The sequence below is a fragment of the Macrobrachium rosenbergii genome, chromosome 13 (assembly GCF_040412425.1).
Source record: "Macrobrachium rosenbergii isolate ZJJX-2024 chromosome 13, ASM4041242v1, whole genome shotgun sequence".
NCBI lineage: Eukaryota > Metazoa > Arthropoda > Malacostraca > Decapoda > Palaemonidae > Macrobrachium > Macrobrachium rosenbergii.
Window position 1 is genome coordinate 49,078,094 of NC_089753.1, and position 17,998 is coordinate 49,096,091.

Genomic DNA, 17,998 nt, shown 5'->3' on the forward strand with positions numbered 1-17,998 from the left:
TTCTTCCAGTAGGGCTGAATGTTTCTCAGAGCGTTCTGAGTAGGCTGACAATTCTATGGGAGAGATGACCAAAGGAGAGTTCTCCAGAAAAGTAACGATGTAGCCTTCCTTCAGAACCCTGGCAATCCAAGGTTCCGCTCCTCTTATTAGCCACTTCTTCCAAAATCCCACTTCTTCTGGGCTGGTTTGGTGGAGGTCTTCCGAAGGTTTCTGGATGCAAAATGGGCCGATGGGCGGGACCTGAAAGATGTCCTGCTCCTTCCTCCATGAAAGGGATGTTGCTGGAGGGGGGAAAGGGTTCTTACTTGAAGAGAGGAATACAATTCCTTGGGGCGTCTAGATGACTGAGTATGCAAGTCTTGTGTCGTCTTTTTCTGAAGATCTGTGGCGATCTCCTTCGCCATATCTTGAGGGAAGAGGTGATTTTTTTTCCAGCAGAGAGAACATCAAAGCTGACTTTTGCAAAAGAGTGACTCCCTTGGAAGCGAAGAAGCACCATAGCTCTTGTTTCTTGAGCATCCCGAGGGTAACGAGGGTGGAAAGTTCGCTCGAGCCATCTCTTATGGCTTTGTCCGCAGGTGACAAAACCCCCCACCAGTCAGAAGCAGAATCCCCGTCCAAGTCCTGATGATCCTCGATTTTCTTGGCTAATACGCCCAATAACCAATCAAGGAAACTGAGGACTTCAAAAACTTTGAAGATGTCCTTGATTAAGTGGTCAAGTTCTGCGGATGAGAATATAATCTTGGCTGAAGCAAAAGCCAAGCAATGAGACAAGTCTATCAAACCAGAGAAGTCCCATTGGGAGGAGGCAGAGACTCCCAGTGAAGGAGCTTCCCCAATTGCATAATACTGGTACCTCTTGCAGATCAATCTAGAAGGAGGAAAAGCAAAGAATGCTTTCCCCTGGTCTCTCTTGGAGGACAGCCAGTCCTCCATTTCTTTAAAAGCCTTCCTAGAGGAAGAAGAAAGAACCATCTTGGGAGACGAGCAGAGTCATCTGACTGATTCCTCATTAAGAAAGTTGAGGCTGGTGAAGATGGGGCAGCTGGGACGAAGAAGAAGGGAAAGTTTACCATCAAATACAGTAAACCCCTGACATTTGTGTTCTCACAATTCGCGGACTCAGTGATTCGCGAAATTTTCTGTGGAACCTATCTATAAATTATTCATGGGAAACTCACCAATTCGTGGAATTTTTCGTAGAGCAATACTCTGTATTTTCATATTACTTTCACGACTAAATACTGTACTGTAGCAACATATACATTGTATGATAAAATAATGATTTACAATACTAATTTTCAAATATTAACCCTTTCATATCTGTATAGTTATCACATCACTGAGGGTACATGAGCCCCGATGTGTCTGGGAGCGCTCGACAGTGCGAAAAAATAATTATTTCGAAAATTCAGCAAAAATAGAAATTTTATGCCAACAACGTTCATTTTGCTGTCCTTTTTTTCTAAATGTTTATATTTTATGGTGGAATAGTCAGAATAAGAGTCCCAGCCCTCTAAATACGAAAAAATGTGAGTTATTTAAAAAAAAAAAATTCTTTACTTATTTTTATATTTTTGTTCAGTAACCCAAAAACTATGAAAGTCAGATTTAATGAATTATTTTTTAATGAGAAAGCCAATAAAATTCCCTAAATATTGACATATAAAACAATGGAAAACGAATAAGTCCAGTTGGTGAAAAATTGATAGAAAAGAGGGGTGAGAAACAGAGCGCTCTGCCCGGCCTATGGTGAGAATTATCGCTAAAAAATTTTTTTTTGAAGAGCCCTATCTCGGTTATTTTTCATAGAAATTACTTTGTAAATATACAAAAAGTAGAGGAAAAGTTGAAGAATAAAGGGAAAGTCATGAAAAAAAAAATGGCTTTGGTTATATTGATCGACAACAGTTTCATTTTGACATTATAATTGATTCTTTATGAGAAAGCCAATAAAAAAATAGTTACCGAATAAGTCCAGTTGGTCAAAAAATTGATAGAAAAAGGGTGAGAAACATTATTGTTCTAGAAAAATGTTTTTGAAGAGCTGGTTATTTTTCATAGAAAACTATAGAGGAACAGTTAGAATAAAGGGAAAGTCAAGAAAATGAATTATTCTTTTTGAGAAAGCCATCAAACGAAAAAAAAATTCTCTAAATATCGCTCAAAAACATATAAAACAATGAAAAACGAAAATAAGTCCAGTTGGTGAAAAATTGATAGAAAAGTGGGTAAGAAACTGAGCCTCTGCCCGCATATGTGAGAATTATCGCTAGACATTTTTTTGAAGAGCCCTAGCTCGGATTTTTTCATAGAAATTACTTTGTAAATATACAAAAATATAGAGGAAAGGTTGAGGAATAAAGTGAGAGTCAAGAAAAATGGCTTTGGTAACAGCAACAGTTTCATTTTGACGTTATAAGCTGTTCGAAACGAAAAAAAAAATGTTACCGTTGTCAACATTATCGTCAGAGCTCAAAAGCTATAACAGTTAGATGAATGAATTATTTTTTATGAGAAAGCCAACAAAATTCTCTAAATATCGATATATATGATAATGAAAAATGAGATTCAGAGCCCTGCCTAAAATCCAGACGGCTCTTATGTGATGCACTAACGCGTTTTCCGCTAGTTTTACCGTAAAAACTTTGCGAAAGCATGTTGAAACTGTTCTCGATTGACGCCGCTGTATGTAAACAGCCACACGTGTTTACCCAACCTCGCACGCATGGTCTCTGACAGAAGTGTGGCCTGCCAGGCCTGCGTGGGTGCGATCAGCTGATGTCATTGTGAGAATTTTACAACGCCATGGATTTGCGCATGCACAGTAGAGGAACTAAAAATTTATAGAAAATAGAGGATACTGAAACAGAGTGTTTCCAATAATGTAATCCTACATTTTATAAAAAAAATGTAAGATACCAGAGAGAAACGTGGGTAGGATCAGCTGATTTCATTGTGAGAAATTTACTATGCCAGGGAATTGTGCATGCGCAGTATAGGGACTGCTTGCCTGGCGATCGATGCCTGAGTTACACGGTCCAAGGTATGCTTTAGCCTATGGAAACCACCAACTGTCCGAAAATAAAAAATTTACCCCTACCACACGCATGCAAAAATGTCGGTAAATTTTACGTAAAATTACGTCAGTCAGAAAAGAAGGGGGTAGGGGGTTATTGCGTAATATTACGTCAATTGGACAGGAATGGGTTAATATTAAGTTTAATATATTAAATAATAGCAAATAATAAAAATAATTATTCTCTCTCTCTCTCTCTCTCTTACTGAGATGTATGTTTATTTTTGTATGATAAATAAATGATTTACTAATTTTCAAATAATATTAATAATGTAAACAGCAATAATATCAATTCATTAAAGAAAATACTATAGTGAATTAGTAAGATTCTATTTTATAAATTAATAAATTATGTAAAATTTTAAAGGAATACAATATTGACCCCTAATCTTTTGCTGTAAGACTTGGAGAGAGGGGGAGGGTGAACGTGTTAAATATGTCAAGTAACCTGACAGCATGGGTTGGGTGGTCAGTGTTGCTGACTTAGTGGTCAAATACCACGAAGGATATACTGAAAATCTCTCTCTCTCTCTCTCTCTCTCTCTCAGGAAAAGATAGAATTTTTACAGTATGTTTAAGTGTTTTGTATGATAAATTAATAATAATAATAATAATAATAATAATAATAATAATAATAATAATAATAATAATAATAATAATAATATAATAATAATATTGTATACTGTAATTACAACATTTATGCATATCTATAGTAAGTTATGAAAAATTTTATACAAACAAATTTCAACCCCGATCTTTTCCCGAGTCTTGGAGCTCAGACCAAAGGGTAGATGTTGCCACAACGTGATCATATCAATTTCTCTTTTTTTCTTCCTTTCTCTCTCTCTCTCACCAAAGGGTAGAATGTGAGAAATAAATAGATAGATATACAGATACTTAGTTCAGTCCTTCTCTCTCTCTCTCTCTCTCTCTCTCAGGAATAGGTACTGCTAATTTGAATCTTTTTAACCAACTGGTATTACCACATATGCACACTGTTTGTGCGTGTGTGTGTGTGTGTGTTCATAATGTTTTAAAAATGTGTAGTTAATACATCTTTGGAAGACAAAAACAAACAAATTTTGTAAAGAGAAATGGATTAACATTCCTCAACAGATTAAAGAGATAAATTCTCTCTCTCTCTCTCTCTTTTGCCCTGCCAGTACAAGGCTGGCTGAATTTATTGTAGTGGTAACTCCTCTCTCTCTCTCTCTCTCTCTCTCTCTCTCTCTCTCTGGTTTCTCTCTCTCTCTCTCTCTCTCTCTTCTCTCTCTCTCTCTCTCTCTCTCTCTCTCTCTGTTTTTGCTGGAAGGGTGTATGTATATATTTTTCAGGATACTAATGTTTAAGGTGACTTTAAAATTATATCCATAATATAATTTCAAAGAGTAATACAGTAATAGGATAATAATTTACGGTATATTTGATGTAGGATGATACTTTAAGTAAACATTTGGTATTTGAACTTTCAAGATAGGGAGTTATAAGCAGTTTTAGAGGGAGGTTCTAAATATTCTCGGATTTTTTAACTATTTGCATGTGGGGGGGGGGATCTGGAATGCATCACCATGAATACGGGGGTTTACTGTACCTCAATAAAGCAGTAAACGCTGAAGGAGCCGCAAGATCTTGTTCAATCTCTTTATCCGAAGAGATCAGAGACAGGATGTCATCCTGGACAGGCTTAGGAACAGTAGAAGCTTTCAAAAGGTCTGTAATTTGCACCAACTGAAGTTTAATCGGAGCCAGAGCAGGTTCACCAGGGTCCACAGATAAAGGTAAAGGTCTGACTGGAGAAGGGGGAAGCAGTCCCTGTGATGATGAAGCCAATGGGTGTCTGGGAGCGGTTGCTAGGCTTTCAGGAGCTGGCTTCAGGTGCTTGGTAGCTGGCACTGGAAGCTCAGAAGGCGACTTGGACAACTTGGAATGTCTGGAAGTTGGGTGCTTGGGAGCCGAGCGTGAGCATTTGTGGACAAAAGTTGAGCGGACAGGTGAGACATTCTCTGGACGGTCCCACCCGGACAGCTGTGGACACTGGTGGACAAAAGTTGGGCGGACAAGTGAGTCGTCCTCCAGGCAGTCCCACGCGGACAGTTGTGGACACTTTCAGACAGAAGACAAGCAGACAGGGGAGACGGACTCCAGATCTACCAAAGTGGACAGAGGGTGCTGATGGACCGAAGTGGACATGTGAGGGTCTGTTATGTAACTGCATGAAGGCCTGGGACTGCGAAGAGAATGCTTATACTTCGTAACAGGCACTGGGTTTCCCATCGGATTCGGACTCTGAGTGCGGTTTGCTGCAGAGCACTTGAGAGGACGGGAAGAGTTTAGGTAACGTGAAGGGCACTTCCTGTCCTCACCGCCATCATTGGAAGAGCTTGAAGACAAGCCATGCACACTCCCGGACAAGCCTTTCCAATGGCTCTCTACTGACACCCGAGACCGTACAACATGTGTGGTTGAGGGGACGACTACCTGTGGGCAAACCCCCTCGGCCTCCCTTGGACTTTTGGTATGTCTTCTCCCTGGTGTGGGGGAGCAAGACAGTGACCTTGGTCTAGGAGAGCCGACGGGACGAGAAGGAGCCTCCTCCACTTGCACTACACTATCACTTTGTACTTTCACTGAAGACAGTTTCTGTAAAATCCCTTGAACAGAATTCCCCAATACAGTCACAGCCCCAACAACTAAATTAATTTTCTTATCAATTCTAGTTTTGAGATTGGCAATGGTATTAGGATGGGAAGCAAGGGAGCCAGGCATGGGAATACAAGGATGTGCAGTAGGACGGCCAGTATCAGGAAAGAAAGTAGGAATAGGAGACGAAGGGGGAATAACAGGGCTAACCTCTAAGCTAGGCCTAGGTGTAGCCTCTGAGCTAAGAGAGAATTTCTGGGCTCTATAAGCCGCCTTCCTCTTTCTGTCTTTCACTAACTTGCCTAAATGAGAGTAAAAATTTCCCATTTAATACAGGTTTTATCAACACTGCAAACTTGTCTCTTACAACTCGTGCAGACCGCAAGAGAATTGAAGCATGCTTTAAGTAACCTAGCCTTACAGCCTATGCTGCTGCAACAGTGAACACTAGAACTACTAGAATCTGACATAAATGAGAAAAGCTGGTCCAAATTCTAACGAAAGACTAACTATAGTCTGCACTAACCAAAACAAAACAGTGTACTTCACTGAAAGTATGAAATAACGACTGCAAATCCAATCAAAGCTGCTGCAAATGGCCGTGATGTTGACACCACGGCGGCAGAAATGAATTGGCAACAGGCTGCCGTGTTGTTCCTACTTTCACATAAAGGGCGGGGCTGTCATCTAGGTAAAACAATTAAAAAGCACTACCTCGAAATTCAAAAAGTTGCTGCGCGAGATAGAATATTTAGCTATGTAATTACTTGGCAAGTTACTTACATAAATTTTCATTGGTGTGTTTAATCAGTTACTTGTATAGTCTCTACCTCTTTTTGCTGCATACTATTTCTTTCATACATGGGCCCTTCTGTTTGTTATAAGCCTGTTAAACAAATTATTGGCATTCATGGTTCTGTAAATATGACTGTGCAGTCCTGCTGTCAAAAAAATAATATTAATAATTACAAATAAATAACTATATACCAATACAACTATAAAACCAGTACTGTTGGAACTTACATTTAACTTTCTCCTCCCGATTTCCTCGAGTCAGAAGAACCAAACTGCATAGTAGATCCTTGAATGTTATGCCTTTCACAGTTCCTCCACATGCCAAAAATATTAACTGGGGAAAAATGAAGAGAGATATGAAACAATCTACAAAATATTACCTAATAAAACACTAATATGAAATGCAATTCTCTCACATATTCCGAAATGGACTAGGAGGGCTTGTTAGTACACAATACGTGTTTACTCTTCACAACATTAGCACTAGTATGCTGAGTACATAACATTTAATACTAATATCTTATGCCTTTTAAATTGGGGTGAGACATGACAGCTGTTATACAAAAATTATGTGTACCAAATCTGTTATATTCTTCAAGCAAATATAAATTAAAAGACAGCCCTCATGACTGAAGACAGTAGTTTGTCCCTAAGATCCTTTACTAGGGACTCTGTGAAAAGAAAGAGGTCAATGGAACCTGTAACCTTCAACTTGCAAAGCTTTGCCAAGGACAGAAAGCATGGTTGGTATCATCAGGGAAGTTGTATAAGATGGCAAGGGCTCATGATCAGCCAGCTGCCAATCTGAGGCAGCTGATGCCAAACTGGCTATAAGGGACCAGGATCCCTTTCTCTTACTTGACGGAGGAGACAGGATTAACTCAAGGAATGATAAGAAAATAAAAGTGCCAATTCCTGAACTTGGTCTGCAAAAAGGCTGCAGGTCAGTGGCCTGGCAGGGGGAAATGCTTTCAGCCCTGTGAGAAGTCAGTCGACGCAATGGAATTCTCAGTACACTGTAAGTCCCTAAGGCCTATGTGACTAGGGTCAACATCACACAGCCTCGAGCAACTGTCATCTACCCCTGTGAGAGCTGCAAGCCCTATGTGCATAGGAATCTGTAGTACATAATCTCAATACTCCACACCTTGACAACAACCTTACAATCCCCACAAAGAGGGGGATGAATCTGAGCCAAAACAGTCATCATGGTGGGAAATGAAGGCAACAGTAACTGACAGTTACTTGGTCCTGGGAGTGGGATGTCCACATTGTAGGAGCATTGGAAGGAACAGGTCAAACATTAGGAGCAATGGTGGGAGCTACGGCTGTGGCTCCATTATGTGAGGATAGACAACTGCTGCAGATGGTCCAGGAACTAGAGGTGCAGCATTTGCACTCAAAAGTTGAGCAAAGCTCACCATGAGAAGAGCTGAGCTTTAAACAAGATAGGACAGCAGAGTTATTGTACCATAATGCAATAAATACCAGGGGAGCAGGAGATGAGCTAGGCAGAGGTGGATATGGTAACTCAGTGGAAAACCGGTCACCAGGAAAGGAGCCAAGATGTCATGGACCAGGCTGGGAAGACAAAGAAAATGCACATCCCATGGGTTGCTGAAATGAGCCTTGCTCAAGGCTGCAGATGAAGCTTAGACAGACTCCAAAGGAGGCTGGTTGCAATTTGAGTCATAAGAGGAAATCCAACTACAGTAGAACCCCGATCCTCGACCGTACCAGAACCTGACATAATCGGATTTCGATGTTAAATGTCGAGTAAATTTTGCATCGGAGCTCGAACAACAAACTGGAATCTGACCCGATGAATCATATGATGTTTGTAATGACATAATCGGATTTCGACGTTAAATGTCGAGTAAATTTTGTGTCGGAGCTCGAACAACAATACGGAATCTGACCTGACGAATCATATGATGTTTGTAAAAAAGAAAAAGTTTGTCGGCTGCTGCTAGTTGGTGTTGTTGGTGGCGTTCTTCCCACACGTAAATACTGTATTATTAATTTACTGTAATAATCAGGCTTGTTTTTCAATGTTATTATTATTAACAACAGTTTTTGTGTGTACCCGTTACAGTACATTCTGGTAGTGCCTACAGGCTAACTAGCCTAGCCTATGGCTCTCGGTCTACCATCGGTATACAGCCACATTGGTCGTAGGCCAATTTTTTGATACAGTATGCATTTAAAAATGTAAAAAGTGCTTCTGATACCGGAAGTTATTTACCTCTGAACTTATTTAATTGTAATTTGTGTAATGTTTGTATAAAAAGGCAAGGTTAGGATAATGACTAGTGGTCAGGAATGGATTAATCCATTTTCAGTTATTTCTTATGGGAGAAATTGCTTCAGAATTCGACTAAATCGAATCTCGACACTTCTTCTGGAACAGATTAACGTCGAGGACCGGGGCTCTACTGTACCTAGCCAGACTAAAGGGAAAGCAGGACTTCCTGCCTAAGAGTAAGGCAGAGGCATGTCTAGTGGTTTTAGATCAACTGACAAAAAATGTTCCTTCATCACAGCTGCCAACAAAGCTTAAACACAACAATTGCCCTTGCCCTGGGTGAAAAATTGACATCGACTGACATACGACCATAAAATTATATTACCTGTACACCATTTAAAAAACATATATTACCCATCCATTAAAAATGAAGGTTGGAGGGTACTCCAGGTACTAAGTACCCCTGGCTTCCCAAAAACTCAACCACCTTAATCAAGGCTAGGAGACAGAGAAATAGGAGGATCACTCCTACCCCTCATTCCCTAGTGCCACGCCAGCTGCGGAGAATGGACCCAGTGTACTGTAGTCCTCAAACGCAGTTTCAATGTCATGCAGATAATAGTTTGCGAAGACCGAGCGACACTTCTAATAAGTTAATTGGATTATGGTAGCTACAGAGGGATTGCGTTAAAAAGCCAACGAAGTGGCTACTGCCCGTACTTCGTATGCTTTTACCTTTAACAATGCTAAATTATTCTCCTGAATTCCCAAGTGAGACTCTACAATAATGTCTCCCATAAAGAAAGAGATAGCATTCTTGGAGAGAGGATGTAAGGGGCTCTTGACAGAACACCAGAGGTTACGAGAATTCCGTCTGATATTCTTGGGTCTCTCGATGTAAAATCTTAATGATCTCACTGAGCATAACACTCTCTCTTGTTCAGATGGTCCTATCAGTTCTGCAAGACTCTGGACTGAAAAAGAATGAGGCCAAGGGTTAAGAAGGGTACTTGTTTTTGGCTAAGCCTAAAATATATGAACAAATAGCTGTCTCTTGTGAAAAAACAACTTGTTTGTCCAGGGCTTGTAACTCGCTGACTCTTTCGCTGCAGCTAAAGCAATTAAGAAAAGTGTCTTTCTAGACAGATCCCTAAAGGAGGACATCTGCACAGGTTCAAAAGGAGGGCGTGACAACCAACGTAGGACTACGTCTGGGTTCCAAGACACTGGCTGCTGAGACATCCGTTTCCTGGTGTCAAAAGACTTGACTAAGTCTGAAATGTCCAGGTCTGAGGAAATGTTCACACCTCTATGCTTGAATACTAAGTTCAGCATGGATCTGTAACCCTTTACCATAGACACTGAAAGGCCTCTCGAAGATCCTGGGTAAAGTAAAAATTCGGCTAGTTGGGCTACAGAGGTAGAAGACGAGATGCTACGTTCTTTACCCCATCTCCTAAAACCTGCCCTCTTAGCCTGGTAGTGCTTTGAAGAAGAGTTGCATCTACATTTTGCGATAGCATTTGCAACTTTTCTTGAAAATCCTTTCACTCTAACAAGTTTCCTGACAGTTTAAAGCCTGTCAGAGTGAGAGTGGATGAACCTTGATGATATCTGTTGAAGTGAGGTTGTCTGAGAAGATCTTTCCCTGTGGGAGAGCCGCGGAAAGTCCGACATAAGTTCCAGAAGGTATGGAAACCACTCCTTTTGAGGCTTAAAGGAAGCTACTAGGATCATCGATGCATGATGAGAAGTCTTAAATTTGTTGATCATGTCTCTTACTAGACTGAATGGAGGGAAGGCATACATTTCCAGGTGTGACCAATCCTGAAGCTTTGCCTCCGTTGCCCAAGTCTGAGGGTCCGGCACCAGATAGCAATACAGGGGGAGGCGATGGATCCTGGATGTTGCAAACAAGTCTATCGACAGTGTTCCCATTGTTTCAACAGGTCGGTGCACACCTGTGGATTCAGCGACCATTCCATGGGCAGAACCCATTCGCAACAGCTCAATTTATCCACTAATACACTTAACTTGCCTTGAACACAGTAGGTGAGAATCTGTGTATTGTTGTTGTGTGCCCAAAGAAAGAGATCCTTGGCTAACTCACACAGTGACAGAGAGTGAGTGCCTCTTTGGTTTCGAATATAAGCCAGAGCCGTCGTGTTGTAAGAAAGAACTGCAATCACTGAGACTCAAGTTACTGCAGCAAAATGTTGAAGAGTCAGGTGAATCTCTTTCAACTCCTACAGATTTATGTGGAGTTTCCTCTTTCAAAGGGACCACTTCCCTGACACTTCCAATCGTCCTAGTGTTGCTCCCCAACCTAGGTCCGATGTATCAGAGAATAATGAGAGGTTCGGGTTCGGATGAAATAGGGACTTCTGTGAATGGAACCTTCCTTCTATGAGCCACCACTGAAGATCTTTTATTTCCTGTGTGATGGGGAATATGAAGGAATCTGAAAGAATCTTCTTGTTCCAACTGACCTTCAGAAACAACTGCAATGGCCTTGCATGCAGTATCCCCAAAGGAACGAACATCTCTATGGAGGGGAGAGTCCATAGCAGGCTCATCCAGTCATTGGCTGAGCAGGTCTGAAGACTCAGAAAATGATGGACTTCTTTGGGTGCATGATAGTATTTTCTTCTCTAATGGACAAACTCGAAAAATCCGAGAGTCTATCTTCATCCCCAAATAGACTGTCATCTGAGAAGGGACTTGTTGGGACTTTTCCTGCCCAGTAACTGAAGGGTTCTGAGAGGGTCCCCCATGCACTTCTTCTGGGATGAAGAACATAGGGTTAGTCATCGACAAACCTTCACGTCCATTACCCCTAGGGAAGACTTGAGGGGCTGTTGACAACCCGGAGCATAGAGCCTGAAATTGGAAAACTTTGTCCTGAGAGCGAATCACAGGAATTTCCTGGAATCCCGGTATACTGGGGTATGGAAGTAAGCATTTCTCATGTCTATCGAGACCATCCAATCTTCTTGGGAAATTGCAGCAAGAACTGAGCTGTTCATCTGCATCCTGAACTTCATGGTTTGGACATTCAGACCACTTACATCCACGACTGGCCCCAACCCCCAGAGGTTTTGGGGACTACAAAGAGGCAATTGCAAAACACACCCCCAATGATAAGTCTTCTACCTCTTCTATAGCTCTCTTGTGGAGAAGAGCTGCAACTTCCTTTTTTTGAAGGAAATCGCATATCCTTCCTTGAGAACCCATAGTACCCATGGTTCTATCGATCTGGCCTCTTGCTGTCTCCAGAACTGTGGGAGTCTGGCGCCCACAGGTAGACGGAGGACCGAAGTCTCACTTGCTAGAGACTGGTCTAGAAGAGGACTTCTTGCTGATAGGGCGAACTGAGCTCAGATTTGTGCTTGGGCGCAAGGAAGCTCTTCCTCTGTTACCTTGAAAGAGCCGTGGCTGGAGAGGAGAGAGAGGCCCAGGATTAAATGAAACAGCAGGTGTTCGGTTAGGCTCCATCGTTCTCTTGGACAACTGCGCAAGCAAGTAGTGAGTAGCCTTTTGCAATTCCGTAGCTACCAGCTCTAATGTCATTTGAGGAAAAAAGGCTGGTTGTACAGATGAGCAAAAAGAAGAGCAGATCTCTGGGACGGTGTCACTCCTTTAGTGGTGAAAGAACACCACCTGTCTCTTTTCTTCAGTATACATGAAGAAACTCCCAAGGAAGGAGCTTCCCCAGTTGTATAGAATAAATATTTCCTTTTGGAACACCGAAAAGGAGAACAAAATACAGTACAGCTTTGCCCAACTCCCTGTTCTCAGATAGCCAAGAGTCGATCCCTGACAACGCTTTCTTGGACGAAATAGAGGGCCATCTATGGGAGTCTAGTGGTACTCGAGGATTGACATAACAAGGACGCTGATCCTGGGGAAGAAGGGGCCACAGTGGAGAAATATGTCGGGAAGCAGAACAGAAAATAATTCAATAATGAGGTGTAAGCTGATGAGGGCTGTTCAGGTTCAGGTTCCTCCTCTACTGAAGATACAGCGAAAAGTGCCAAATCTTGCTGTATTTCCTCTGGTTTCAAGACAAGGGTTCTTCAACAGCTCCAGGATGTTGTCCAAACACTGGTGAATGGGAAGCAAAGAAGTCTTGGGGTGCTGATGTACTTGCAGACTTCGCATGATCAGCAACAGGTGAAGAGGATACGGCCTTGGGGATCTGTGACACAGAAGACGCTGAAACAGGTTGATCTGCAGCAATAGGGATGTCTGAATCTGGAGTCTCAGACTCGAATCCCAATGCTGGAGAGCTGGGAGCCAACAGGATGTCTGGAGCTACAGCGCGAACTGAACCTGCAGCAGGTTTATGAGCCACTGGGAGCTTGGATCCAATGGGAGAGGGAGATCCCAAAGAGTACTTATGAGCCAATTGGCACTTGTGAGCCTATGGGTGCTTACGAGCCAAAGGGCGCTTACGAGCCAATGGTTCAGAGGGAAGGGAGCCAGGTAACAGAATTTTAGGGAAAGTGAGAGCAGTAGGAATCGGGAACAAGAAGTCAAAGGTGTAGAAAAAGCCAGTTTAGGGGTAGAGGACACAGAGGCTCTAGCAGCCACTTTCCTAAGCCTAGCTTTCTCTAATTTATCCAAATGATTGGTCAACACTTTCCATTTACTTACGGCCCAATCCTTATATTCTTTGCAAGTCAAGTCAGGGGAACATACTTGTCCACGGCAGTGAAAACAAACAGAATGTTTGTCATATTTAAATTAAGCCAACCTAGTATTACAGCCTTTGCTGCAATACCGGTTACGGGTCACACTCATTCTGACATAATAGTCCAAAAATTGAAAAAGGCTAAGCTAAGCTAAGCTATGAAAATATAGCTCGGAGGCTACCAAATGAAAGAATACTTCACCAAATCCTTCGATAGACAACCAAACCATCCAGTAAAACTACTCCTGAATTAAAAAACACAGCTGCTGAACAACCGATGTTCGGTCATCAACGGCAGAAATGAACTGAGCTCTTTAGCTCGTTGTACCTATTCTTCCCCAAAAGTGAACGGGGCACTTACCTGCATTAAAACAAAAGAGCACTATCATGAATTTTCAATTCTTAAGCTGCTGTTTAAATTAGAAACTGCAGAAACTATAGGTATGTAATTACTTGGTAAGTGTCATATATAAAACTTAATTTTATCATGAAAATAACATTTTCATATAAGTAGCTTACCAAGTAGTTACACTGATGAATCCCACATTGACAAGAGGTGGGATACATGGGCATATTCTACTTCAAAACATTAAGTAATGGTAATGAATTTGAAATAGAAAAATTGCTAGCTTTGATACAACGCTTGTTGTTTCCTTACCTGGTAGAGAGCTACTGCAGGTAAATATTGCCTCTGGTTGGAGATCATCTTAACCTGTAGTGGTGTGGGGGTTGAGCCATGGGACTTCTCTACTTTAGGTAGGAGCTTTGCAGTGAAGGATATGTCCGATGGCTAACAAAGCTTAAGAACAGGTGCCCTTGCCCTGGGAGCAGTACCAGATACAGTAACCAGACAATGCTGTCACCTACACTGAAATAAAAACTACAACCCATCCACATAGAGAAAAAAATCTGCTATCTGAGTCACATATGTCTTAGAAGAAGAGATGTTATGTCTGCTACACCATCTGCGGAAGACTGCCCGCTTGGTCTGGTAGACTTTGCAAGAAGACTGATGTCTACACCTTGCAATAGCCTCTGCAGCTGGTCTTGAAAACCCCTTCACTCTGAAGAGTCTCTGGACAGTCTGAAGCCTGTCAGAGCAAGAATGGATAATCCTTGGTGAAACCTCCTGAAGTGAGGTTGCCTAAGTAGACAGCCTCAGTAGACATGGTCTTTGTGGAAAGAACCTTGGGAAGTCCACAAACAGACTTAGAAGGTACGGGAACCACTCTTTCAGAGACCAGAACAGAGCAACCAGAGTCATCATCACATTGTGATGTGCCTGGAATTTGTTCAGCACTTCCCTGACCATACTGAATGGTGGGAATGCGGTGAGGTCTAAGTTTGACCAACTCTGGAGCATGGTGTCTGTTGCCCATGCCAGAGGATCTGGGGGCCGGGGAACAGAAGGTGGCGAAGAGGTCCAAGGTTGGTCTGCCCCACAGTTTCCAAAGGTCAATGCAGATCAGGGGAGGACCTGTTTGCAACGGCTCAGTTCATCAGCAACACAATTTTTCCTTGCATGAATCGAGTGACAAGTTGCACTCCATTCTGATCCGCCTAAGTAAGAGGTTCTTTTCCGTCTCGCAGAGGGAGAAGGAGTGAGTTATGCCTTGCTTCCAGATGTAGGAAAGAGCAGTGGTGTTGTCTGAATGAACCACTACTGTTTTGTTGACGACCATGTTCCAGAAGGATTGAAGGCCTAAATGATAACCTTCAATTCCTTTACTTTGATGTAAATGTTCTTCTGTTGAGGGAACCACGTCCCAGAAACTTCCATGCTCCCCAGAAGGGCTCCCCAATCTAGATCTGAGGCATCTGAGTAAAAGTCTAGATCAGGGCTCCAAAGAAGCAGAGACTTTCCTCCCGAAAGTCCTCCTTCGGACAGCCACCATTGCAGGTCCGATTTGATTTCTGTCATGAAGGGGAACACAATGGAGTCCAGGTGTGTTCTCCTGTTCCAGCTGGCTTTCAGAAAGAACTGCAGAACTCTCATATGGAGTCTGCCTTACATGACAATTTGCTCCATGGAGGTGAGAGTTACCAATAGACTCATCCATCGATTAGTGGAGCAAGATGGAAGGGCAAGAGACTGCGGACCGTCTGAGGGCAGGAATCAACTCTCTTGGGGAATGGAAAAACCCGAAAACTCCAAGAGTTGACCATCATCCCTAAATAAAGAATCTCTTGAGTCGGAATCAGCTGCAACTTCTGCAGTTTGATCAGAATTCCCAGTTCTTGAGTTAAGAGAAGGGTCTCCTGAAGGTCCTTCATGCCCTTCTCCTTCAAATGTGGTTGGAGGAGCCAGTCATCCAGGTAGAGGAAAATGTTGATGCCTAAAAGATGGAGCCACTTCACAAGAGGGGCAAAAACTCATGTGAAAACTTGAGGAGCTGTAGAGAGGCTGAAGCACAGGGCCTGAAATTGAAAAAATCTGTCCTCGAGGACGAACCTGAGGTACTTCCTGGAGTTCGGATGGATGGAAACATATAAGTATGCATCCTGCATGTCGAGGGTAACCATCCAATCGCCCTGGTGAATGGATCATAGTATCAACTGGTTTGTCTCCATCTTGAACTACTTCTTCTGGATGAAGAAGTTCAGAGCGCTGACATCGAGGACAGGTTTCCAAGCCCCTGATGACTTGGGGACTACGAAAAGATGGTTGTAAAAACCTTTGGTGATGAGACCCTCTACTTCCTCTACAGCTCTCTTCCAAAGGAAGAGACCTCCTCTGAGAATACTTTTCGGAGCCTTTCAATAGGTCGTCAATATGATGGGAGCAGTGGTTAAAGGTGGATTCTCCCTGAATGGAATGGAGTAGCCCTCCTTCAGGACCTTGACTTTTCACTGTTCCGCTCCTCTGACACTCCACCTCTCCAAAAATTGGAGAAGTCTGGTTCTACTTGAGCACAAAGGACTGTATCTCACTTCTTGGAAGAAGGTTTGGCAGAGGTCCTTTTGATTGCTCTGGCCAAAAAATGTACATTGGAAAGGGCTGTTGTTATTGAAGTGGAGAGATTGACTTGATGCCACACGAGGATGGCTCTTTAGACTGTTTAGAGGACTGTGTCAGAAGGTCCTGTGTAGAGTTTTTCTGAAGGCCCATAGCTATCTCCTTAACTGTGGCCTGGGGGAAAAAGGTGAAGACAGTCTAAAGGAGAGACAAGCAGAGCTGACTTCTGTGTAAAAGTGACTCCTTTGGTCATGAAGGAGCACCACAATTCTCTCCTCTTGAGGACTCCCATAGAGAAAAGAGCTGCAAGTTCCAGAGAGCCATCTCTGATGCCTTTGTCCACGCGGGACAGTACACCAAGCCAATTCAAAGTGAAGGCTCCTGCCAAGTCTGCACAGTCCTCGATCTTCTTGGTGAGGGCTCCAATTGTCCAGTCCAGAAAAATGAATACCTCAAATACCTTAAAAACGTTCTTCACAAGTGATCCAATTAGGTTGAGGAAAACTTTATTTTCGCTGATGAAAAGGCTGAATGTCGTGCAGAGTCGATGAAAGAGAAGAAGTCTCCCTCAGAGGAGGCAGCGACTCCCAAAGAAGGGGCTTCCTTAGTGGTGTATGACAGGTATCTCCTGTGCATTAACCTAGGAGGAGGAAAGGCGAAGGAGACCTTCGCAAAGAGCCAGTCTCCAACCTCTTTAAGGGCTTTTTTAAAGAGGAGGAAAGAACCATCTTGGGGAGCTGACCACTGACATCAGTTTGGTTCCTCATCAGGAAAGTCAAGACAGGCAAGACTGGGGCAACTGGTGCGAAAAACGAAGGGAAGCTCACCAGGAAATACCTAAGAAGAGCTGCATACGCTGAGGGGCAGGCTCTTGGTTTAACTCCTCTTCATCGGAGGAGATCAGAGGCAGGGACAAGTCCTTCTTTCTGTAATAAGCCTATGATATTGACCAACTGACATTTAATGGGCGCCAAGGATGGACCATCCGCAGTGGGCACAGATTAAACCGAAGCTGGAACTCGATGCTGAAGAGAAGGAGCTGGGCATTTGAAAGCTGGCACCAAGTGTTCGGCAGCTGACGCTGAACGTTTGGGAGCTGGTGCAGGGGCGCTCGGGAGAAGGGGAAGGGGCGCTCAGAAACTGGTGTTGGGGGGCCAGGAGAAGACATAGGGCGCTCGAAAGATGATGGGCACCCCTTGGCGCTCGGGAGCCAAATACTAGCAATCAATAGCAGAATGATCAAGAGAAACATTCTCCAGGCTGTTCCATGTGCCCTAGGATGGCTGAGGGCTGCGAGGCGGTTCCTTAAACTGCTTACAGGGCAGCAGAGAGGAGTGGACGATGTTATCTGCATATTCTGAGAGTGAGACTCATCAGGGAAATGCCAACGGTGCCTCTTGTCGGGACTGGATTTCTCGGAATCGGAAGACAACTGACACACATTCACTGAGATGCCTATTCAGCAGCTGTCTGTCGAAGTCTGGGTATGTGTGAAAGGCTCAACTGAGGGGACGACTAACCATGGGCAAACCCCACTGGCCTCCCTTGGACCTCTGGTATGCCTTCTCCCAGGTTCAGGGGAGTATG

The 17,998-nt window shown here is 43.0% G+C and overlaps 1 protein-coding gene across 4 annotated transcripts in view; it reads right to left on the reverse strand.

The window, feature by feature from the left end:
* Usp32 (Ubiquitin specific protease 32) overlaps nt 1-17,998 on the reverse strand; it is a 186,135-nt gene that overhangs the window by 146,229 nt on the left and 21,908 nt on the right. For all 4 annotated transcript variants that reach the window (XM_067115460.1, XM_067115461.1, XM_067115459.1 and 1 more), the window contains exon 3: nt 6,746-6,851. In XM_067115460.1, coding sequence (XP_066971561.1) covers nt 6,746-6,851 — 106 coding nt within the window. The remainder of the gene's footprint in view (nt 1-6,745; nt 6,852-17,998) is intronic.